The sequence below is a fragment of the Ostrinia furnacalis genome, unplaced genomic scaffold (genome assembly GCF_004193835.3).
Source record: "Ostrinia furnacalis isolate ACB-3 unplaced genomic scaffold, ASM419383v2 OfSCF0155, whole genome shotgun sequence".
NCBI classification, from domain to species: Eukaryota; Metazoa; Arthropoda; class Insecta; order Lepidoptera; family Crambidae; genus Ostrinia; species Ostrinia furnacalis.
In genome coordinates, this window is record NW_021130394.1 from 81,328 (window position 1) to 106,697 (window position 25,370).

At 36.9% G+C, this 25,370-nt stretch overlaps 1 protein-coding gene across 1 annotated transcript; it reads left to right on the forward strand.

Moving 5' to 3' along the window:
* Nucleotides 1–10,700: 10,700 nt before the first annotated feature.
* Ude (Uracil-DNA degrading factor) lies at nt 10,701–16,053 on the forward strand. Its single transcript, XM_028304875.1, has 3 exons — nt 10,701–10,858; nt 14,711–14,877; nt 15,783–16,053. Exons 1-3 carry the CDS (start codon nt 10,708–10,710, stop codon nt 16,023–16,025), a joined length of 561 nt encoding a protein of 186 aa, XP_028160676.1. The 5' UTR covers nt 10,701–10,707; the 3' UTR covers nt 16,026–16,053.
* The last annotated feature ends 9,317 nt before the right edge of the window (nt 16,054–25,370 follow it).

Sequence of the window (25,370 nt, forward strand, 5' to 3'; positions counted from 1 at the left end):
AGCACAATGGCTACCAAATCTGAAAGCCCAACTGTTAAATCCCACATTGATGGTTGAAAACAAATTACTTACTTATCACTTCATTTACCTCAGATACGATTTTATTTCAAATACATTGCGTGTGGTAACATAAATGTAACGCAGACACATTTAGACAATCACGTAGGTGTCGCTTTTCAACTTGTAAACTTTGACCAATCTTTAACCACTCTGACAGTGTTAATTACGTATCTTCAAAACAACTCCATTCACTGGAGTAATGAACTAATTACCGAATCTTATTTATTTTTCGACGTCAAAATCAAAACACTTATCATTTGTGTTCACATCTCTACGACAATTAGGTAGTCTTACCTACTTATTATCGATTTGTTAAAATTACCAACTTTCATCGTCCATGTGTTCAGTCAGTCAATGTTATGATTATTTCAGTACATTTGCCATTTGTAAATATAGCAGGTACCATACCTTTCCATGGGCTAAAATACACAAAATATAAATTATTATTACCAGTAACTCTTAAAATATATGTATCTCCATAAATCATGTTTGCACAATCACGACAAATTGTCGAACCAAATTCATCATAATAGTAACAAATCACAAGTACTTACTTTGAACCTTTAGAACCACACACAATGGTGTTTATTGTTTCGAGGCCTCGCCACGAAATTTTATCTTAATGGTGTTAATATAAACACAGGTTCGCTTCGCTAGCGCAATCCGAGTCAGGATGTGTTTGTTCCAAACAGCATGTCATATTACATTATTTTAATACAAAACAATTACGAACTCTATATGGGTAATTTAAATTTACTTAATTTACATCACCATAATTATTATTTCACAGTAATATATTCCATAATTGACTCACATAACTTCTAATAATCCTTTGTCACTTTCAAATAATTCACATTTATTTTGTTAAGATCTTAATAACCAATGATGGAGTAAAAATAAAATTAATGAACTGTGCCATTATGATATATNGACATCCTTTTTTAGTAAATTTGACATAATTAAAAAATACCAATACGGCTTTCAAAAAGATAAATCGACAACGCATGCGGCATTTGACTTAATAAATGATGTTTTACATAGTGTTAACATTAAAAACTACACAACAGCAATATTCTTAGATATGTCGAAAGCTTTCGACTGTGTATCTCACGACCAACTATTACTCAAACTTGAACGCAGCGGAATAAGGGGGCCTGCTTTAAATTGGCTAAAATCGTACCTTATTAAAAGAACACAATATGTAGAGATCACGCAACTGGATTCAAATTCAGTTGCTCAGACATATAAATCGGAACAAGAAATATATAAATTTGGTGTTCCACAAGGAAGTGTGCTCGGCCCGCTATTATTTATATTGTACATAAATGATTTGCCAAACGTAACGGAACAAAAGACTGTACTTTTTGCGGATGATGTATCGATTATAGTTACTACCGACAAGAACTGTTCACTAGATCAACATAAACATGACATCCTAAATGCAATGACATCAGTAATTGAATGGCTTGAAAAAAATAACCTTACAATAAATTTATCAAAAACTCATATGATCAATTTTAATAACTTCAAAAATCAAACAGTTGACATATATTTTAATGGACAAATTCTACGGAACGCGGATAATGTAACTTTCTTAGGCTTGATTTTAGATCCAAAATTAAATTGGGAAAACCAAATAGAGAAGGTTTGCAACAAAATAAACGGTTTCGCTTTTGCTTTATACAAATTGACTAAAGTTGCAAACATAAATACGGCCATTACTGCTTATTATGCGTATGTGGAGTCAGTTTTAAGATATGGTTTATTAATTTGGGGAAATGGAACTAACATAAAAAAACTATTCATCGCCCAAAAGNCCTTTCGTTGCTAACAATAGGTAATGTGACTTTTTTGATTTACTTGCCGAGTCACTTACATTAATAAGTATTACTAAGTCTGTTCTGTATTTAATGTTAATGAAGATCCATAATTTGTAAAATAATACATATTTCGTGTTTATGTGAAAAAAGTTTTAATAATATTTCCCGTTTTGCAATATTTTTCTTAACTGCTCAAACCCTATTGGTGGGCTATCCAATTTTTCAAATCGGACCAGTTTGAGATTAGCGCAAACGATTACAACGATTAACGAAAGATTAGTCAAACAAACAAAATTTTCAGCGTTGTAAGTAATATTTAGTATAGATTTATTGCATTGGCTGTAATCTCCGTAAAGATGGATTTTACAAGCATCAGACAGTGTGGTTCTGGGTAGACAATATCAGAGGCAATAACCAGCCAACTATTCAATAAACATCAATATTCATTTCTGCACCATTAAACAATACAGTAACATTAGCGGAGGATTCATTATAAAATGTTGAAAGCGTTGCCGGTGATATTAATGAACTATGCAAAATTAATTAAGGTCCGGTAACTCATAAAGGCTCCGAACGTAATTGGTATTATTACCTGATTGGAGCCAGTGGTCAACTCTACAAGTTGCTAAACGCGGCTGTTCTTTCCGTTTCGTTCACTCATTATCGTGTCTCTTTGAGTGCGAACGAGGCGACGAGAGTCGGGAGATCTTATAAAAGTTTGAAGTGTTTTTGGTAGTTGAAATTGTTGTGTGGATACATCCTCAGCTACACCTGAATATTCGCAACGCCGTTCACGGGCGCGACCTTGTGAACCAATTACAGGTCGTGATGGAATCTTTCAAGAGATAAGTAAAACATTTCTTAAGTTACTTAAAGCTACTAAAATTACCTGGATGAGAATTGAGTATTACGTGTACCTATACAAGAAAACTCATATTGTGTTAAAATTTCACCAACATGATCAACGCACAAAATAAATACGTTTTAAGCAAAAAATCACACTTTTTCTTGATTTTCTCCATCTTTATTATTGCATGCAAACACCTTTATAATTCACATCTGTTTATTATTCTGCATAGCGTAAATATGTAGTGCGTGATGAAATAATTTCAATGTAAATTATCAATGTTTTTATAATGATTGTATAATAACAACACGAGTGTTTGCATCATAAAATTACATTTCGTTAAATTCAATAATGAGATAAATTGATGTACATAAATAAGATTACAAGCACGATACACACATGTTTGGGACCATATAATTAGCAAGAATATTTTCAACTTGAGTCTTTAATTTTTTAAGACCATAAAAGTTTTCTGTCATCAGGACTATGGCCATATTTGGGAACGCGACCCGAGCTAAATGTCAAATTGATTATGAATTTTAGAAAGCTTGGGATAAAGTTCAATTTCTCACTGATTTCTATTACAAAGAAGTGGCTGTTACGATGCCATAAGGGGAACAGAATGACCTATCAGATGTGACTCAGACAAATGCCTGCTTTGTAACATGATATTGTTAACACGTTTTGTACTCAATAAAATGTTTAACATGGTTACCAGTAATAGCAGTATTAGCTGTCCATTTGTAGTCCACATAAAGCTACCTTGATGCCCTTTAGAATAGTTCTTTCTATCCTAATAAACTACGTAAAGGTACATAGTTTGTGTTGGTAAGTTTGTAAGTAGTAAAATTTGAAAATGTAGGTAGGTAGTATTTATCGAAACTCTACATACTACGAGTGTACGTACAGGTATTTAACGTAGAGAGCTTAACTAAAAACGTCGTTGATTTGAATGTCACCTAACTCAAAGTCTCTTCTTGGTTTAATCTTAATTTAATAGTCTCAAACTCTTGCCAAATATCTCATACCTAGTACTTAATATCCAATTTTATAACGGATTGGATTGGATATCAATAGATTACAACTAACATAATAATTTTGTATCCTACGTATAGACAAAATAATACAGTTACATATAATTGGAAAGTTTCCAAGTAGGTAAACCTGTATCTGGTTTACCTGGTTAAGATTGTATAATCTTCAGTCCGAGTTTGCGATTATGGCGGACGATATTTGGTTGACTATTCAATTACTATTCAGTATTATCCAATTTTATCCTTAATGAATAAAACCAAAACGAATCCCGGAAAGTGTTTACGAGTCATGAGAAATCTGAAATGCGTAACGTATTTTTAGGCAGTGAAATATTTTTAGAATGCAGTGCTCAGACGAAGTGCTCGCGTCACACATTTGGCTTGCTATGGCATAAGGTTAGTCATAGACATAGCTAGCCAGCGTACTGAGGAAATGGAGTAAACGAGCTGTTTCGCCATGGAACTACGATATTTTCTAACCGGGCAACATTTTGTTGTGATGTCTCTCCAAGCGTTTTGAGATGCCTAAAAAAAGTTCAAGACGCTTATGACTTTGACGTGCGAGGAGTCTCCCAGCGACTTGACCCATTTGTAACTTGGTGCACGGGCCAAGTCAATGGTTTGAATTTCTAAATATTTTTTTTTTCAGCAAATGGGCCCACCTTGAATATTAATGGATTAAACATAAAATCAACAAAAATCTGCTCTAGAATCTTACAGGGGGCCCAGTTGCTGGAAGAAAAAATATTTAGAAATTCAATCCAGCTACTTGGAATGTGGACTAAGCTAAAAGTGGGCCAAGTCACCGAAGATACGTGCGACTACTTTTCACACATCTACATAAGTGAAAAAAATGAACTTGGCGTTTCAAACTACCTTTTTTTTTCAGAAGGCGCCGACTACCTTCCATTTGGCGCCCGGAGCAGGCGCCCCGGTTTGCCCCTAAATCCGTACCTGCCGTTTCGGTATTAACTGCTAAAACACCAAAGTAAATAAATGGGTCGCATAAAGCGTGATTCCCGGAAAACGGATTCCTCATTTTTTGGGAACAAAGAAATAGGTACACATTAGATCTGCAGAGATTGTTCTGTTCTTGGTAATGCGATATAAAGTATAAGGATTATTTTAGATTCGTTGTTCCAGTTGTTGTAGTTTTGTGTTCATGTTTACCTTTGGATTCCAAAACTATTGAGCGGGTTTAATATTTCATTTGTGTATGTTATGTTTATTTACAATACAACAGGGATCTCTACTCCTCTACTCGTCTATCAAACAGCAGTTTCTAGTGAATCGATTCTCATAGATAATTATATGATTGGCTGGATGGAAGAAAACGATTTCCAAGTACCTATACGAAATTGCGGGCACAGCTACTTAGTGCATTTGATACTGTAGGTCTGTAGTTAGAAGAATAACAACACTGCAATATTAAAATATAATGTACGAGTATCTATAACGTGTTGAATTTTATCCTTCAAATTGGTATTTATGAAGCCGTGTTTGTTTTTACTCCATTGTTATTACTTCACATTCGTTATGATTTCGGAAGTTTGTTTTCAGCAATATTGTTTGTTTATAGAAACATTCAATTTATCGCTCGCGAAGTTTTGAATCGCGTTTTCCCGGTTTCCTTCGGGAATTGCAAGGTCTTCAAACCAATGAAAGAGTCATTATTCAGTATTCCTTATTCATATGCCACTTCGAGTCACATTTTTCTCTCTGGGGCCTTCATACACGTGTGAGGCATAAAAAAGTTGATCCAACAACGCATTAAAAATATTAGTATGGCAGTAAACGCGGGTCTTATATTAAGAGACGTGTGGCAGTGAATTTCTGAGTTGCAGGCGATGCAGCGCATAACAGAGCTGTGGCATTGGCAATATATCTACCTATCTCACGTTCCCTGCAAGTTCTTTATAGTCAACTTTCTAATGGTAATTAAGTAGCATCAATCATTTTTGTTTGACTTCAAATATTTGATGTAATGAGAAGTTATTACGCATATTGAAACATGAAATCGTGAACAAAATCTGTGACGAAATAATGGGGGTGAAGCCATAGTCTAGGAAGGAGTTGGATATCACTATATCTGAGATCACTGAGACTCTTAATCGTTGCTGCACTCTGTTTTTATCCAAATTGTTGTAATCAAAGAAAGTTTACTCAAAAAACATAACCCTTTTTCTGGCGCAGTCGGGTAATTACTACGATTAGTCTGTAGAAAGCTCAGTCACAATGATACTCAGCGTCATTTAATTGCAAAATTTACGAAGTAATAGGTTTAGGTATTGCCGGGTACCTCAAGGCTTCTTTATGATGCTACCATGGCATGGATGAGAGAGCCGAATAAAACCATTGCCATTCTCGTGTCTCTTTATCGGATTCTACGACCAATAAAATCGTCACATGGACACTTGACCTTCCTTAATAGGCTGGACAGACAGCACTAATCGAGTGTTAATATTATATTCTGTATAGATTTTTATAGTAAGGCTGACGTGACGTGCATCGAATTACTTTTTGAGGAAGTCACATGACTGAGCTTATTGGATTAAAACTTGTTTTAAGTATTGAATTATACGAAATATTGTTTTTTAGCGCATCAAAAACAACGGATTTTACATAAATGGTGGTCAACACAAGCCTCAACAAATTACACAGCCTTAATGGCACTTAAATTAAGCTTTTATTAAAACCCTTTACAAACCATGGGGCTCGATAAATTAAGCCATGCATTATTGATGCTGTCATCGAATTATAATGATTTTACGGGGCAAATGGTGGCTTTAGTTTACAATTTAACATTGCGGAATGAGTTCGTGGCATGGAAAATGGACTACGCATGTTAGTTTCTTTATGGTTGCATTAAAGATAAGAACTAAATTTTGGTTTTGCACCTATTTCCATAGCGTAAGGTTTTTATTTGATCGCTTCATATGTTTTTAGGTATACTCGTAGAAGTATCGCTTAACATGTTTGTTAAGCGTAGTAGAGTCGTTTCAATCATATTGTTAGTGCAGTATAAAATCTAACACCAAGGTCTTGTACACTATGTTGCATTGGCAGGAAATGTGAAGTTTACTATACCTGGGTATTTCTCATCGCCACGGTTCTCATCGTCACCTTCGTGGCAAATTTTATTTGTAACTTATTTCAACTTTTTGTAAACAAAAATTGTAGCGCTTGATGTGAAGAGTGTATTCTCAGTAAATCAGTCAAATAGTGAGTCTCGTTTGGAAGATTTAACGTTTTGAATTTTTTGATGCCACGAAAGTGATTCTATACTTCACAGCAATAATTTTTTCAAACTTTACTACTGTAAATGACTCTTAAGTGTTTATAAAACATATATTTTGTCTAATTTTCATAGATAAATAGCAATAACATAATATAAATAAGTACCTACTTAAATACAAGATAAAATTTTACCGATAACGTCACCTACTAAATTACAAGATTCTATGCAATATCCTCAAAATATGCCCACTTATATAACAACTGGAATAACTTACATGATAGCAAAAGATAAAAATGATACATTAAACCCCAGTAAATATAGGCCTATCACTTGCTTACAAACAATCTACAAAATAATCACGTCGTGTATTGCCCACATTATATATAATCACACAGAACTTAATGAAATACTGACAGAGCAACAGAAAGGTTGCAAAAAATATAGCCAAGGTTGCAAGGAGCAACTTACAATAGACTCAGTAATCCTCAAACAAGTAAAGAAACAAAAAACAGATTTATACTCTATGTACATTGATTATAAAAAAGCTTACGACTCCGTACCTCATAGCTGGTTACTCCGCATCTTAAATATTTACAAAATCCACCCCACAATCATACAATTTTTAGAAAGCACTATGCAAACATGGACAACACAGCTTAAAATCAACACAGATACAGGTACTCTACACTCCGAAACAATCAAAATCAAACGGGGCATCTTCCAAGGGGATGCGCTTAGCCCACTATGGTTCTGCCTAGCCCTCAACCCTTTATCAAATAAGCTGAATTCAACAGATCTTGGATACACACTAACAGAGCACACTAATACAGAGACACTCATTGAAACGGTAAGCCATCTTATGTATATGGATGATATTAAACTATATGCATCGTCAGAAACTGATCTTGAAATACTTGCGAATATTACGGAGAAATTTTCCCTTGACATAAATATGGAATTCGGAATAGATAAATGTAAGATTAATTCTGTCAGAAGTGGCCAGCGTTACCAGCATTCCTACCAGTTAGATACAGGTGAGATCATTACTCCTTTAGAGGAAAACGACACTTACAAATATTTAGGCTATAATCAATCCAACCTAATAGATCACAAACATACTAAAGACAACCTGAAAAAACAATTTAGAGTCCGACTTAATGCTATCTTATCTACACAGCTAAATTCTGGAAGTATGATCAAAGCCATAAATACGTACGCCATACCTATCCTTACATATTCTTTTGGAATAATTAACTGGACAAAAACAGAATTAAAGACACTACAGCGTATCATAAACACAAGCATGACAAAACACCGAAAGCACCACCCTCGGTCATGCGTACAGCGGCTAACACTACCACGGACAGACGGAGGAAGAGGTCTAATAGATATAGCCAATTTACACGCCAAACAGATCACTAATCTACGCGCTTATTTCCACAGTAAATCACAGACATCATCACTACACAGACTCATCTCACAGAACGATTGTAAGCTCACACCTTTAAATCTAATAGATCAAAACACACAAAAATGTGAAAATCAGACTCACAAAGACACCAAATTACAAGANGAGGTAACTTTGGGAATTTATTCTATCGAGTCAACTTCATCAAATCGTGTTTCCATCCGTTAATAGCCCTAGAAAATATCCTCAACCATGCCCAATAAAAATCTTAGCCTTTAATTTTACTGTTTAGTACCTCAAAAATGAAAAATGAAAACCTCATTTTCGCCATTTTCTCTGCTACCCGGCCTTAAGAGGAGCTGGCATAATTTGGAATTACCAGAAGCTTTGGAATTGAGCATTAGGTATGCTATAAAATCTAAAGATAATCCACAACTCCTGAAATATTTTTCTCTTGGATTCGAAGTCAGTGTTAAAGTCATTTTTGTTTTGTATGCTTGATAAAGAAATAGGTACCTATTACCTGCCTACTAATCTTTATTAGCTTTTGCGTATTTTGTAGGGATTTTAATTATGGATTGTAGTTTCGGTTATGGATACGGTAACGAATATAGGATAATATTATACCGGTTTCGTTTACGGATATTTTTTTATTTCGGATATCCGAAAGTTTCGGTTACAGTTACGGATATCCATAACATCCCTGGTATTTTGTCTGTAATAGAAAACCTTAGGGCCATAGCTAGCGGTAAAACAGGCATGAACACTCTAAGTTCTATGTTTTTGCCTGAGTCTAAAAACTATCATTTTCATTATCTTTCCACCGGTTATTGGTAGCTCAAACTATATTTAAATCGGTTAAACGTGAAAAGGTTTTAATAGGCACTATGTATAGACGTACTTACTAGAAAACGTCGTGACGAAAATGATCCGATTGAGAATCGAACCCGGGATCCCGTTAAAAGAAAATACCGTGTTGTCAAGCGCCTATTTAGAATTTAAATTACCCTTATCAGTGTTTTACTTATTTATTCATTCCACATCTAAATATGCGACAATATTATCGTACAAAGTTAAAGTTTAAAACTACATCTTATGGGTTTGTTTTAAAAGCGATTTTGCGACAGTCATGATTATTAACAGCAGTTTGAATCCCAAGGTAACTATGACGTCACCTAATTGGTATGTATGAGTTCACATTTGGTTAATTCGGCTGTTAAAAAAAGTTCGCAATGTCTCACAAATGATACATATCAATTTTCATGTCTCCTTTTGTTTAGATTTAATTACAAGTATAGGTATGTGAGTTCACAATTTCTATATTCAGCTGTTTTGTAATAAAATGGCCAGTTCCTATTGGCGCATAGTGATTCCCAATGTTTCACAATAATTGTGAATTATTGATACATGACAATTGTTGGGGTACAACAATAATTGGGGGGGGGTTAATGATGGGGGGGGGAAATGTTAGTTTGGAGAATAGTTATTTAGTAAATTAGTTACTAGTCGATGTAACGAAAACAGCACAATACTTCCTAATTTACATGCAACAGTACGAAAAGCGCGAACTTATGCAAATAATAAAATTTGGATTCACAAGGCCGCGACATTGTCCTTTCGTGGTCGTCACGGCATCGGCATTACTGCATCGATAAAAATATGTTTTCGAGTAAGTAAATAAGAATCATTCACATAAATAACCGAGCGTGTTACCATCTAGTTCCAGCAGAGAAGCAATTAAAATTAAAAAGCCACGATAGCCGAACGGTGAAGGGGTCGGACTGGCCGACTCGCGAGACATACCTGTCTCGAAATCCGAGGAAAACGGTTCGAATCCCACCGCGCTAGACTTTGTGGTGAGCCTATTCGTAACAGAAGCTGAGAAGCTTATTTAGTTTACTACGAGGGGCTAACGGGACTATTAGCAATTTGTGCAATACACACATACGTGGATGTCGTAATAGACGCGACTGGGACAAACATTAGCGAACATCATGCCTCCCTAAACTCTGGCCAACTGCAGCGTGGGTAAATCTAGATCAATCTTCCATTCCCTAAATTGAAGAGGGTCGTGTTTCTGCAGTCTTTTTCTTGTCGTGTCGACAATAAACCTACACATTGTCAGCCCAAAACTCCACTACAAGAGTGACGTTGTCAGTAGCCTTCATTAAATCTTCTTATGTTTCTGCAGTGGAGAACTTTAGACCGAAACCTATTCAATTCTCACCGACTTTCCCTTTTATTTTCAGTAAGATACAGGTAGGACAAAGTAGCTAATAGTGACTCTCTTTTCCAGAATCATGGGCAAAGACGACAAAGAGGACTCCGGCTTCGGGTTCAAGGACAAAGCGAAGGCCGAGGAGACCCTTCGGTTGTTAGAGGAGCACCCGCTTAACTACAGACGTTTGACCGTGAGAGGACTGCTTGGGAGAGCCAAGAGAGTGCTTTCAAGTGAGTATCGATGACGTCACATCAAGCTGTGCAATGGCGGCATAGCATGGCTTGACACCCGAGGTGATCCTGGTGCTAAGGCACCCCAGAATGGTCTGGTGAACCCCCCCCCCCCCCTGGTGACCATTGTCTGACATATGGCGAAGCCTTAAAGTTACATCCTCCCATTAGTAAGTCATATGCTAGTGTCCTAATGGGATTACTAATGTTTGGCCAAAAAACGTTTCCCAAATTATCACATCGCAAACAACGTTTCGCAAATTTTCATTTGGCAAATTCTCATTTGGCAAAGCAACTTATTGCAAACTTTTAATTCGCAAATGTTATTTTTTGCATATTATTGTTTAGCAAATTATTGTTTGGCAAAGTATGGTTTGCCAAATGTTTCATTAGGCAAAAATATTTCACGATAAACTATTTACAAAATAATTTGATTGGTGCATAGAATGGTATTCAAATTAGCTTGTGGTTATTATTTTGTTTATAGGTAAAATTTGTTCTACATTAATTTCCTTATTTCATTCTTTGTATCGAAATTTCCAAATGATTAATAACAATAGAGGTGATTCTAGCGCTCGGCGGCCGCTGCCGCGGCACGCTTCGCTCGCCTTCGCGCATTAAGGGTCACTGTTCTAACCTAACCTAACCTACTATTTTCTGCAATACCTACTTTTTGCAACCATACTATTTTCTGCAATGTTTTACATAAAATTATTGTGAAAACCATGATCATGTGCCTTATGCTTTGATTTGTGGGTAACGGTGGGTAAGTAGGGTAAGTGCGCTAGTTTTCGTCCAATTAGCGGAGTTGCCAACTTTGTGATGCGAAATGAATATCTTAAAATACCCTTACTCATATGTATCATTATGTCATTTTAGTCCTTATATAGTCTACTTTACGTTAATATTATATGACAATAAGTAAATACCACGGGTTTTTTTATAAAAAATATTTTATGCAAAAGAGGCGATTTCACTAGTTTTCGTTCAAAAAAATCAGTTTTCGTCCTAGTGTACGCTAGTTTTCGACCACTGTGTAGAAAAAAGGGTGCAGTTGAATTATTAACTTAAAACCAATTCTACAATACAGTAACTATGGATTGTGGTATATCATTTGAAAGGTAATTTTGTTAGCTTTCAAATGATATAAAAAAGATTTAAATAAGTTTCTTACCTAAATTTGGGAAAATATTGCAATAGGTCGAAGGACAAATGGACGAAAACTAATCTACAGGAATAGCCAATTTTGGTTTTCGTCCACCCCAGTGCTTGCTCATGACGTCATGGACGAAAACACAACAACGTTTAAAGCTGTTTTTTGTTTTCGTCCACATCTTTTTACCGGTTTTTATGGGTTTATCACTGTTAAAAAGTNTTAAATACAAATAGTCTGAAACCAACTTATTCACCAATACCATAATTTGCCAATTCAAGCCATCAATCATAGGTACACAACACACTGATATTTTAGAAGGCTCTCGGGTCATGGCGTTTAGCTCGCGGCCAACGTTCGAATGCCACAAGGAATATCTTTTTGTTATCCCGTACGACTCCCCGCGTTCCTCAGGTGTAATTTGATAGCCAAATCAGCGTTAATCCTTTCGTTGCTAACATCGTTGCTAACATAACACAATATCAGTCGGATTCAAAAATAAAACTTTGCAGTTGAAATACATTCTCGATATTTCCTGACTGCCAATAATTTGCGATCACTGAATTTTTGGCTTACTATGATTAAATTTATTTTATTACATGATCATTATGGGATCATTTCCGAGAAGTGATCCCATGGGGTTCAAATAAGAGGAACTTCCAAAAATAATATTACCAAACAACTCCTCAAACTTAAAAGTGATGTTCAAAAGATCCTGGATAAAACTTACTTAGAAAATGGAATTATAATAAACGTGTCTGGTGTCGTCACTAACCAGTAACTTTGTTATCTCCCATCTACAGAAACAAAAAGGGGAATTCACTTAGCGTAGTAACGGGGTTAGTGCCCAACACAGGCTAATTGCTATCATTTAAAATCACAATGTCAGTGCATCAAATGAAATGGAACGTTCGAGATAAAGAAAGCGTTAATTGGTAACTGGCAGAGTTGATGTCAACTGTACGTACAGTGGTCTTTACACAATACGATGTTTGGATAACAAAAGAGGATGCAAGTATGAAATTAGGTGCCTCCGTTTGCATTCGCTTTTGAAGAGAATTTGCAACAAACAATTGATGTAGAGAAAAAAGATGATTGAACTGCATCGTTTTTTTCAGTTGTGCTAAAGTTTTTCAGTTGTTAAAAAACGGCTTTCTATTCAAGATTATATCAAGATGAAAGTTCCTTATAATGAAAAGTTACTCGTACTTAATTTAGTTCTAAAAAGTCACATTTCACTGAGTTATTACTAGACATCGGATTATATGCATTTGCATTATTGCATATGCAAACGCATATAATGCTATTTTTATAGCGTTATTGCATATTTTGGTACTTTTTCATTGACAGTGCTTATTTTACTTCGCCGCCGTCCCCACACCAAACATCAACACATCGCCCTCGCACGCACTGCGAGAGCGCATTGAGAGCGATCCGTACTCGACTCTCTAGCGTAATAACTTATTACCATTTAATTTTATAATCTCATCATGTAGGCTTTATAAATCTAATCCTGCGTGTTATATTCATCATAACGGTTGAAACTTCTTAGTTTTCGAGTTCCACCGGGACAAAAACCAAACCTAGTCACCAACTGAACTATAGAAAGTCCCCCCATGTAAAGACTAACGTTTTTACTAATACCCACCCTTCGCCGACAGAAATAGCACCTTTTTTCAGGCATGATACAGTCCATTCCCGTTCGCTGCTGTGCGTCAGTGTGAGGTATCTTGTTAAGCTGTGGAGCTGCTAATTAAAGAGCTCCGGTTCCGTGGTTTTTGTAATTCGAGGCCGCGACACTTGCGGTCGAACCACCTACGAAGTAATGACATTAGTTATGTAATTTGTATGGAAATAATGCGCACGTGTCCATTGCTGTTGTGATATGGTGATATGTTATGATGGCAAATTAAATGCAGTTAAAAATTGCTGGTATAGGTTCTGCGTATTGAAAGAGTTGACTCGGTGTTCATTCGGTCACATTCCAGCCTGACAAACCTTTGTACTTTCTTGCAGTCATAATATTTGTGTTTCAATAAGGATTCTCAAACTCAGGCTGAGTTGCACCACCTAAAACTTTNTTCCGTAGATTTTTTTGGAGTTATTGCTTGTCAAATTACATTTTCATGCAGGCAGAACTGTTACTTAGATATTATAGATTGTAACAAGTCCAAACTTGCACGGAAAGTTAGGTTTGTATTCTAATTTTCCGTATTTGTTTGTGGCAAGTCGGTCAAATGGACGAAAACAGGAGCTGGACGGAAAACCGGCGCAATTACCCTATGTGAAGTGTCAATTTGATCAAACAAATTATTTGGGATATAATATTTGGCAACATAAAACATTTGCTATATAAATATTTGCCAAGTAAAATTTGGCCAAGTGATAATTTGACCAAATGAATTAGTTGCGAAAAGTACAGTTGCTAAAAGTTCATTTGGGAAATGAAACTTTGGCGATAAGTTGTTTGCGAAGTGAAAACAGACTGTTTTTTAACACTAGAAGGGCCGGGCTTCATGCTATACCTTCAAAGGCTTTTAGAAAGCACTTTTACACGTCCCAATATTAACCCTACCACTGCTTCGGGACAATAAATGGGCCATAGGTTAGGTCCTATCCACTGTCCCATCATGTAAATTATCAATCCACGCCATCTATTGGAGCATACTTGAACTAACTCCTCCAATACTTATTTACAGTGACAAAAGCAGAAGACAAAATAAAGAACATCAAAGAAGCAATGCAAGTGTTCGAGATCTGGCTAGAAGAATTGGACAAAAACAAAGAACAGAAGACTGATAAGAAACCGGAAAAGAAAGAGGTGCCGAAGAAGAAGGAGAAGGAAGACAAAAATGGCGATGACCAGGTAAAAAAAAAATACAAATACAAAATTGTTTATTCAGAATCAGGTTTGAAAAAACAGGGTTTCGATTGGGGTTTTCTTTTAAGTATAAGTAGATACTTGTGTTAGAAAACCCCGCTCTCCATTTACAATAATTTACATTATGAAATTATACAGCTAGGAAATACCATGTATATCTATTGACTTATTTTACGAGTAGGAACTGAAAATTGTGTGTGTGTGTGTGTGTGTGTGTGTGGTGTGTGTATGTGTGGTGTGTGTGTGTGTGTGTGTGTGTGTGTGTGGTTATTATGTAGTAGTAATTTTATTAATTTATTTAATGAAAAGTTAAGTTATGTGTTTGCATAATTAATTAATATTAATTTTAGGTTAAATTCGTTTAGGGAAGCCTATATTGTAAATTATACTGGATTTAAATTTTTAACTTTATCTTAGTTTATTTCATGCAAAAATGTTTCAGTCTTGTCATAGCTCCAAGTTTTCAGCAAAGTCGTAAGATGCATTTTGCAAGCATAGTGATTCATAGGGTAGATGTTCATAAGCTTGTTAAATTTATTATACATATTAGGTAAAATTTTAATCAAATTAAAAATGCCTCAGTTTTTGCTAGAACTATTGTGATGTCTTTTTTATTTTTTATGCAGAACAAAGCAGGTATTTGACCGCAATCACGTCATACCTGATCTTAGTGAGATGCAAGGATGATGATGATGTCGACGGCGACGATATTGTTCTTGCAATTCAGGAAGGCGAGTGAGTTTTATTTCTGTGTGTACGTGTATATTAATCTCTATCAAAACTTTTGAATAACAAACAGTAGCGAACCACCACATGTTAAAGCTCACACGCCTTCGTATTACAACAACTAACCTGAAATAAATTACTATCTTATCCCATCTTCCTTACAGGATTCCAGTTCAGACTCCGACGTGGAGATGGAAGAGAAAGCCAAGAAACCTGAACTGCCCCCAGACACAGTCCCAGGGTTGGGATTCAAGGACAAGGAGACGGCTGACGGCACCCTGAAGGAGCTGGAAGGGAGAGACCCTGATTACCAGAAGCTGGCGGTAAAGGGCCTCATTGGGAGAGCAAAGAGGGTTCTGACGTGTGAGTTACTTGATCTTACTTCTTCGTTCGTTTCAGCCAAATGACGTTCACTGCTGGACAAAGGCCTCCTCCAAGGTTTTCCACAATGCACGGTCCTGCGCTGCCTACATCCAGGCTCTTCCCGCGACCTTTACCAGATCGTCGGTCCACCTAGCCGGAGGCCTGCCCACGCTACGTCTTCCAGCCCGTGGTCGCCACTCGAGAACCTTTCCTGCCCCAACGGCCATCGTCTCTACGAGCTATGTGCCCCGCCCACTGCCACTTGATTTTAGCAATTCTGCGAGCTATGTCGGTTACTTTGGTTCTCCGGCGGATCTCCTCATTTCTGATTCGATCACGCAGGGAAACTCCGAGCATAGTCCGCTCCATCGCCCTTTGGGTGACCTTGAGCCTTCTTATGAGGCCCATAGTAAGCGACCACGTTTCAGATCCATATACCATCACTGGCAACTAGAGGTGGGCGCCACGCCGGCGCGCCGCCGCCGCCGCGAATTTTTCCACGCCGCCGCCGCCGACGACCAGCTGTCGGCGCGCCGATACTGATACTGTACAAACTATTTGCAATTTATTCCTCTCCTATACTGTACTAATTTGTGTTTCAAACGCAGAAGAACTATTTTTTTATTGAGTTGAGCGGCTATTCTAGTTCAATAAAGTCCTAGTATAACTGCGACCGGTACCGATCTATTGTGATCGCCGCTATTTTCCTTACAGTTCGCCTCCGAGTCCTGCATCCATTAGGAATTGCAGTATCTTTTTGGGGGCGATATGTTTTACATCTTGTTGGCTTAGGATGTGTTTGCCCAGGTGTAAGCTCCGCTTGCGCATCAAAGGTCCGCAGTCCGTGAGAATGTGTAGTGGCGTTTCATCTGCCTCTTGGCACATCCTGCACGTTCCTGATTCGGACAGTCCCATAGTGGACAAGTGCTTGTTTTAGCTGCAGTGTCCAGTGAAGGCTCGAACTAAGATGCGCATTTTGATCCTACTCAGTCCTATGATCTGCTTAGAGCATTTTCGGTCATAGACTTTTATAAGAGCTTTGGAATGAGTTAATCCTGGCGTGTCTGACCAACTGACCATGCCTTAAAGGATTTGTTTAAATAGATGTTTTCCAGGGTCATTCGAGCGAGACTTTTGGAAATGCCACAAAAGGGTTCTGGGCCATATTGTGTTCCCTCCGCTCCCGCTCTGGCCAGTTTCACGATTCCCGCGTGACCTGGAACCCATCTCAGCTACGTTACTCTTACTCTGTCACGTTTTCCTAGGGTATTCAGTCGACTCATGCAGTTTTCTACCAACTTTGAGGTGATTAAGATGGAGTTTAAGGCCATCAGCGCGGCCTGACTGTCTGAGTCAATGTAAATTATGTGGTTGGCATAATTTTTTCGCAGGTTAGCTTCCGCACATTCAATAATGGCGTAGACTTCTGCCTGAAAGATACTAATAAATTGATTGAATAACTTAATACTAACTATATTAACAGTTAATCAAGTACATTATTCAAGTTACTGCTTGGTCTAGTTCTAGGCGNCCTTTAAATCTAATAGATCAAAACACACAAAAATGTGAAAATCAGACTCACAAAGACACCAAATTACAAGAGTGGATTAGGAAATCTCTCCACGGGCGGCATCTCCAAGATCTTCTCCACAACAACGTCGACTGCAAGGCGTCGAACGAGTGGCTGAAGCGAGGAGAGCTATTCCCGGAGACGGAGGGATTTATTATAGCTATACAGGACCAAATTATAGAAACGCGTAATTACCAAAAGTATATCATGAAGTTGCCCAATTCACAGACCGATATCTGCAGACGATGCAATAGTTCTCCGGAAACGATACAACATATCACAGGTGCATGTAAGGCCATAGTCCAAACAGACTATAAATACCGCCACGATCAGGTCGCAAACATAATTCATCAAGCAATAGCCCAGAAATATAAACTACTAACTCCACCATCCACCCCATATTACAAGTACAACCCTGAAACCATTTTGGAAAATAACTCTCATAAACTGTATTTTGACCGCGCGATTCTTACCGACAAAACAGTACATTATAACAGGCCAGACATAACCCTAATTGATAAACTCAATAAAACTGCACACCTGATCGATATTGCTATCCCCAATACACACAACCTTCAAAAAACAATAGCTGAAAAAATTTCCAAATACACAGATCTTAAAGAAGAAATAACACGCATGTGGAGGTTAAATAAAGTAAATATAGTGCCTATAGTTCTTTCCACGACAGGAGTCATTCCTGTACAGCTGATCCCGTCACTTAGAAGCTTAGACTTACCCGAATATTTTTCCCCACAATTACAAAAGGCCAGCATTCTAAATACATGCAGAATTGTCACACAAATTGAATGAAAATTGTGAATGCAGTAACCAAATGTTTCATTGCAACCGAAGGTGTGACACGATGAGAACGCGAAAAATGACCCCGTTTTTTATCGTTTCATGTGATGTTTTCGTATTATTTTTGCTTCTATTACGATAAAATTTATTTTGTATGTAGCTAAATAGATATTTTATCATCTGATTTCAAAGTTATTTTTCTAACTTATACCGTTTATGAACTATTATTGTGTGACCATCAAATTTGTGTGTAAATGAGAAGTACCCACCTACGTTATGGAGCGACTATGACGGATCGAATAATTATAATAATCATACATATGGATGAGTTCTCCATGTAAGTAGCACTGTCACGTGACAGTCACGCTGTTTATGGCATAATTTTTATCATCCATCGGATAATTGATACTTTTTATTAATCGATGCATATCAACTACGACGTAATTGATCAATAAAAAGATAATTATGTCAGACCATAGCTGGACATCTGGCTTTTCTGATACAAGCTGCAGGGGGATGAACAAAACATGACATGTTTTTACACAAGATGGTCTAAGCTGGTAGATACTCCTACTACTTACTTATGCGCACAAAATAACCGACTTCCTTCGAATTTTTATTTATTGACACTTTATGTAAAGAAAGATTTAGTACCAATAATTTAATGTTCCTCCAAATGAGCTTCAAAGCAGATCATTAACTAATTATAAACTTTGCGGGGGTCTTAGATATTACTCAAGAAAGTATCACTTAGCAGTAGCTACTGTAACTTATATTGACTGCTATGCCGTCCAATAGCAAGGAGCTAGCCAAACATTTTTTTTTTATTTTGTTCATTTACTAACCTTTACATTCTGAATAATGTAAACTGTTTATACCTACCACTAAAATGGAATAAAGATGAATCCCTAAAACTAATAATTCTACATACATAATTTATAAAATGATGATTTATGAGAATTGATGACTACGACTTGAGGGGCTCGTGTTATCTATGCTTTATGCTTGACTCAAATAGAGATGCTCTATTGTTTTCATTTCACACGACGCCTAATTTGCTTTGTTCATCATCATTAAATCATGGCAAGGTAAGTAAAGCAGGTTTATGAGCTAAAATATCTTTATTGCCTTTAAAATAGACACAAGGTGTCGGAATATACCTGCTTAGTAAGAGTTTTAATTTCATCAGAGACTAGAATTTATAAAAGGTATGTCAGAAATTAGATCTAGATACTTTTTACTATGATAATGCAAATGAAATAGCCTCTAATGTATCAAGAAAGCTCAAAAAGGACCGCTTTCGCTTCGCGAACTTCAAAGTGTAATCTAATAATACCTTCTAATGGAAATTCAAAGAGAAAATCATAAAAACGAAAAATAAAACAGATGTCATAATAATATTACCTATATAAACAGTTAAGTAGGTACTCATGATTTAATATAAAATAATAGATTCTTAATAAAATATACATACAAGTTATCAACGAAATAAATGACTATCGCACAGAGCAAACATTATCGCGGACCGCCGCGCTCTACAGTAGGTACAAATGTGTGGGTGCATATTACTCGTATTATTAAAATTATTTCGTTACACTGTGATAAAACTTATGACATAATGAACCACAAAAGATTATTTGCTGAATCAAAACCACGTGTGTCATCACGTTGAGTAATAAATGAACAAAAATAAAATACCATAAATAAACACACGACCTCCCGGATAAGTTCAAGGCAAGATTGTGGGAGCAACACTGATTTTGACTCAAATAACCAATATGTGTTAATGTGTACCTGATTGCGTATTGTGTCGTGCATTTTGCCGCTTGTCAGGTTGGTGTTAACAGTCGAGAACAGTCCAAGCTGTGGCACTCCCAAGAAACAAAACACAACTAACTCAGAATGAGTAGTGCGTGCTCACATGGAATGAAGTCGCGACCACAGCTCTCCTACGCAAAACGCACACGCTTACTAAATTCAGCATTCAACGACAGCTGCGCATTGCTAAATTGTTTGAACATGCGTGTAGAGCGCTCGATGGACCGGCACCGACAGAAACCAGTCGTCAACACCAACGCCTGCGCGCGCGCCGTGTGGTGACGCAGCACGGGGCGGGCGCGGGGGCGCGTTTGACAACATCTGCAAACGATTGACGTTTACACCAACTCGACGGCCAAATGTGAACTCTAGGCACTTGTAATAACATCCAATTTGAACATTTATAATTTTGGAGCTGTACTAATCGACGGAAAATGTAATCCGATTTCTGTATTACATAGGTACTGTGATATTTAAGTATATCACATGAATAGGTCTGTTGAGAAATGAAATGCATTTTATGATTAGATATTCATAGTTTTAGTTTTAACTAATTTATTTGGCAAATTATGGGGTCTAACTAAATAATGACCTACACCAATTTTGCGAAAATTTTATAGTGCGATAGTTATTTAGAAAAATAATCAAAATAAAAAAGAATAAATCTATTAGGTAATACAGAACTTTACATAATTTGTATTGGTATCAAATTTTATGTAGAGTTCATACTGTATCGTTAGAAAGGTTACTTGCTATCGTCATATACATTATAACGCTATCAATAGGTCATGACAACTTCTCGACCGGGATTCTCCGCCTACATAAGTCAATCTCTCGCCAAAATCGTTTCGTCATGAATCAGAAGCGCATTAGGAAATTCTTTTCGTGCGCACTTACTCATAGGATGCACAAATAATGCTGTATTTAGGGTCATTTTAGATAAAAATTGATAAGTAGTTGTACAGATGACAGCACGTCAAGTTATACACTGTGGCTTTAAAAAAGTATTTAAGTATGTTTATATCCGTTGTCTAGTATCTACCTACTCATAGTACAAGTGCAAGCTTTGCTTAGTTTGGGACTAGAAGCGTAGTGGACATTTCCAAGGAAGGATATTTATTGATTTTCTTATTAATATTTTGCAACAAAAACGTATGTAACATAAAAATATAATGTATATACATTATGTGTTAGGTAAATGGGTACCTATATGAGCCAAATGGGTATGGTGAAGTCAGAAAATTGATATCTTCATTTTTATTATTTTAATTTTCATACAAATCGGATTTTATAAAATTTATTTTATATGAAAATGAAAAAAATTAAAATGATGATATCAAATTTGTGACTTTACCATACCATTTATATGTTAACATGGGCTAGTGTCGGCTCATATACCCATTTACCTAACACCCTGGATATGTATATTATGGACTGGACTTTTTCGGATGCAAATGACTGACCACTGCCGTTTCTACAGAGTGTTCAGTGGGTCTAGACAAAGTGCAAATTATAATCGCAAAGCAGTCGAAAAGTGGTCGAAAAGACCCTTTTTTGTATGGAGTTTTGACGGATTCGATTTTCGATTCGATCAAAAAGTGCGTTTTGTCTAGGGGGCCAGGAATTCGTTATCCAGTTTGCATAGTATTGTGGTGACATCTATTGACACGCCACTACAGTCATTATCCAACAGATGGCGCTGACCTTACTATGGCACTGCACCTACAAACCTGCATCGTGGTGTCAGAGGTTCTACTAAGACTAGCATAAATAGAAACCCAAGATGGTTAACACCTAGGCCCACGAGCATAACACCCGCTCGGAAGGAAGCAATTCCACCTTAGCTTTCTTATTGTAGTATCCTCAAATCGCACAGTATTTTAACAGAATAGCGCCCTTAATACATGTAACATCAGCATTCAGCAACCTGTATCTAGTTAAATCCCAAAGGGCCTCCGAAGATTTTTAAAAAGAGACAAGTTTCAAGCTCAGACTGATTGAAATAATACAGTGGTTTATTATTATTACAGCTCGTAGCAGCCAGCAGCAAACAACAAAAATAATGAGTCAACAATACAAGGAAAAAAAGAATGCACATCTTGCACTTTTGATTCTAACGGCTATATCAGCACCGCTTACGTGCAACGCTCAGTGGTCAACATGGCATCAGCGTAATAGAATCGGGGGTTAGCTGCATAACTACTTATATCACAAATAAATATGTTCATCTTTATAACATAACTAGCTGTGCCCCGCGGTGTTACCCGCGGTGAGTAGCAGCCTATGTGTTAATCCAGGATGTCAGCTAACTCCATACCAAATTTTATTAAAATCGCTCCAGCCGTTTAGACATGAAGAAGTAACAAACATACACACCTTCGCACTTATAATATTAGTGGGATAGTATGATCCTCTACTTCTACCTCTCTAAAATTCAAGTAAGTATAATGCATAACTCGACCTCTATTTTATAAAGTTAAAATAATATTATCTGAATTCAAATTATACAAAGAAACTCATCGCGATCCCTACGTAGTTTAAATTCAGTTTCACGGTTATGAAAAGAAAGGCAGCATTTTTAATAGTGGAAAGGTTTTAGCAATAAGGCCCCTCGCCCACGGCGACTTTTTGTAGCGATGCAGTAGCGATTCTGTCGCGCGTTCGCATCGATACAGTCGCACGCAATGCGCTCGCTAGCTGTGTGCCCTCGCCCAACACGCTTCCGTCGCAATGCAAACGCAATACTGTCGCGCTTCTGTTGCGATGCAAAGGCGATTCAGTAACCCTTCCTCCGTTCTCTCCCCGATGTCGTCCGACACGGTCGCGCGTTGGCATCGCTTCTGTAGTGCGTTGCAAATGCGACAAACGCGTGTTAGTCGCACTACAAAAGGTCGCCTTGGGTGAGGGCCCTAACATCCTAACCTTTTCTGGGAGATTGTAGATACTAGTTATCTCTTAGTAAAGCCTTAAGTGCCTTCATGCGGGACATCATCTGGTATACTTACCAGACTCTACAATTCCACTTTCCAGCTTGTGTTTCTAACTTTGAAGTCTAAAGACGGCTTGGTATAATCTTTATCATACTAATGAACTAGAGAAAGTCAGTATTTTGTAAGCAATTATAATTTTCTATTTTGTATCTGAAAGCGAGAGTTTCGCAATATAAAAGTTTTATGCCCGTTTTCACCATCAATTCCTAATTTTTAAGTGACCCGTATGGTAACATATTTAAACAGGCATTTTGTTTTCATAGGGGTCTCTTCAAAATTAGGGATTGATGTAGAAAACGGGCATCAGTCTCCTTTAGATTGGGTATCTAGTACCTACTACGAGTAGACAGTACACAAGCTTTTCAGAATGCACATTACGCGTCATATCATTTAATCCCACCCCCTGATCGACAATACTTGAATTAGTTTAATTGAAAATACAAATCTTATGTACGATTATTCCGTTTTTTATTTCCGATTTTGTAATCGTTGCTGCACTATACGCATTTTTCATATATTTATTTGCTTGTTTCTTATTTAATTTAAATCATTTGCCAGTTCATTTCAACTCACTGACTCAGTAACTCAGTTCACTGCAAAAAACCCATTGCTTACTTGATAACAAGCTGGGTAACCCAGATTATTCAGCAGACACAACAGGGAATTTCCCACGATAACAACTACCTATTTATGTACATAGAATGCAGGCAGACAAATGCCTAGAGCCGTAAGTTATCGAACATATTACAGAAATACATAGGCTGGGTTGCACCAACTTGTTTTGACTTTAACCAACGTCAAAATACTGTCAAACTCCATACAAACAGCACCGGTTATTGTTTAGTTACGGTTGAAGCAAGTTTGTGCAACTCAGCCATAGTGTTAAAAAGTCACATGAGGCGTCAGGAATTGGGACCAGTTCCCCGATGGCTGGCTTACTGTGTAAAATGGGACCACAACTATTTATCTAGGTACATAGAATATAGGCAGGCGGATGCCTAGAACCGTAAGTACACTCAACATCAAATAAACCGCACCTTCCGCGACGCGAACTTTAAAGATTTTCTTTTGACACAATCATGGTGCCCCAACAATATTGGTGTTATTTGAAAGCCCAATAAATATCCTTGAAGAAAAACACATTAAATTTTTTAATAAATGATTAACATATACCATAAATGTGACTTGAAAAAAGACCTCACTTTGGGCTCACCTCTAGGATCAATTAGACCAAATTTTATGGTTATAAAACCAAATAATAATCACACGTGTCCTCTTGAACAGATTGATAGCGATTAATCCCAACGTAACAGTTTTATAGCCATCAAATTTGGCTCAAGCGTAACTACCTATTTTTGGAAGAAGTGACCCTGGATCCTTCAAAAGACACATTTTTGGGGTAAAAACCTTTCTTTTAATAAAATGAAGTTTGGAACTAGGCTTTTAAATGGTGCCAATATTAGTAGGAAGTGGGGATGTATACGTTTGAAAGTGCTTGTCGCGGGAGGTCGATTTATTTGCTGTCGAGTGTAGGTAGGTACTTAGGTTTGGTAAATTATAAGTTAATTACTTAATGGTCATAAATCTGAGAATAACCATCAACTAGAATTTTATTAGCCGATAGTTTGGTCGGCTCCAATTTACTGTGCGTACTTATTTATTGCAACCCGATTCGACAGAATGGTTAATGCTAACAAAAGTTTGTAATCTATGGAGACTCTATCATACGTCCTTGTAGATTTATTTAATACCCGTTTTACCCCCTTAGGGGTGGAGTTTCGTAATTTTTATTCTTAGCGAATGCCTACTTCATAACATCTACCTGAAAGCCAATTTTTTCATACAAATGTTTTCTTCCCGCTATCTCCCATTCCCGTGGGAATTTTGCAATATCCTGTTGTAACTAAGCTTTAAGTTTACTAAGGTACCTGCATGCCAAATTTCAAGCGACTAACTTAAGCGGTTTAGATAAAATAAAAATAAGTTCTATGGACGTAGTATTACAAAAAGTGGATTGCTAATTATAAATTAGACCTTTTTAAAGTCGCAAGATTATTTAAACAATGTAAAAAGTGCCATAGTAATGCATCAAATAAAAAAAGTGCTTTTTAACCTTTCATTCTTGAAAGCTAAGAGCATTATTGACTTTATTTAAGAGGCCTAAATGCCTTTGGCTGGAAAAGCCATAGAAAATAGACTAAAGAATATATATA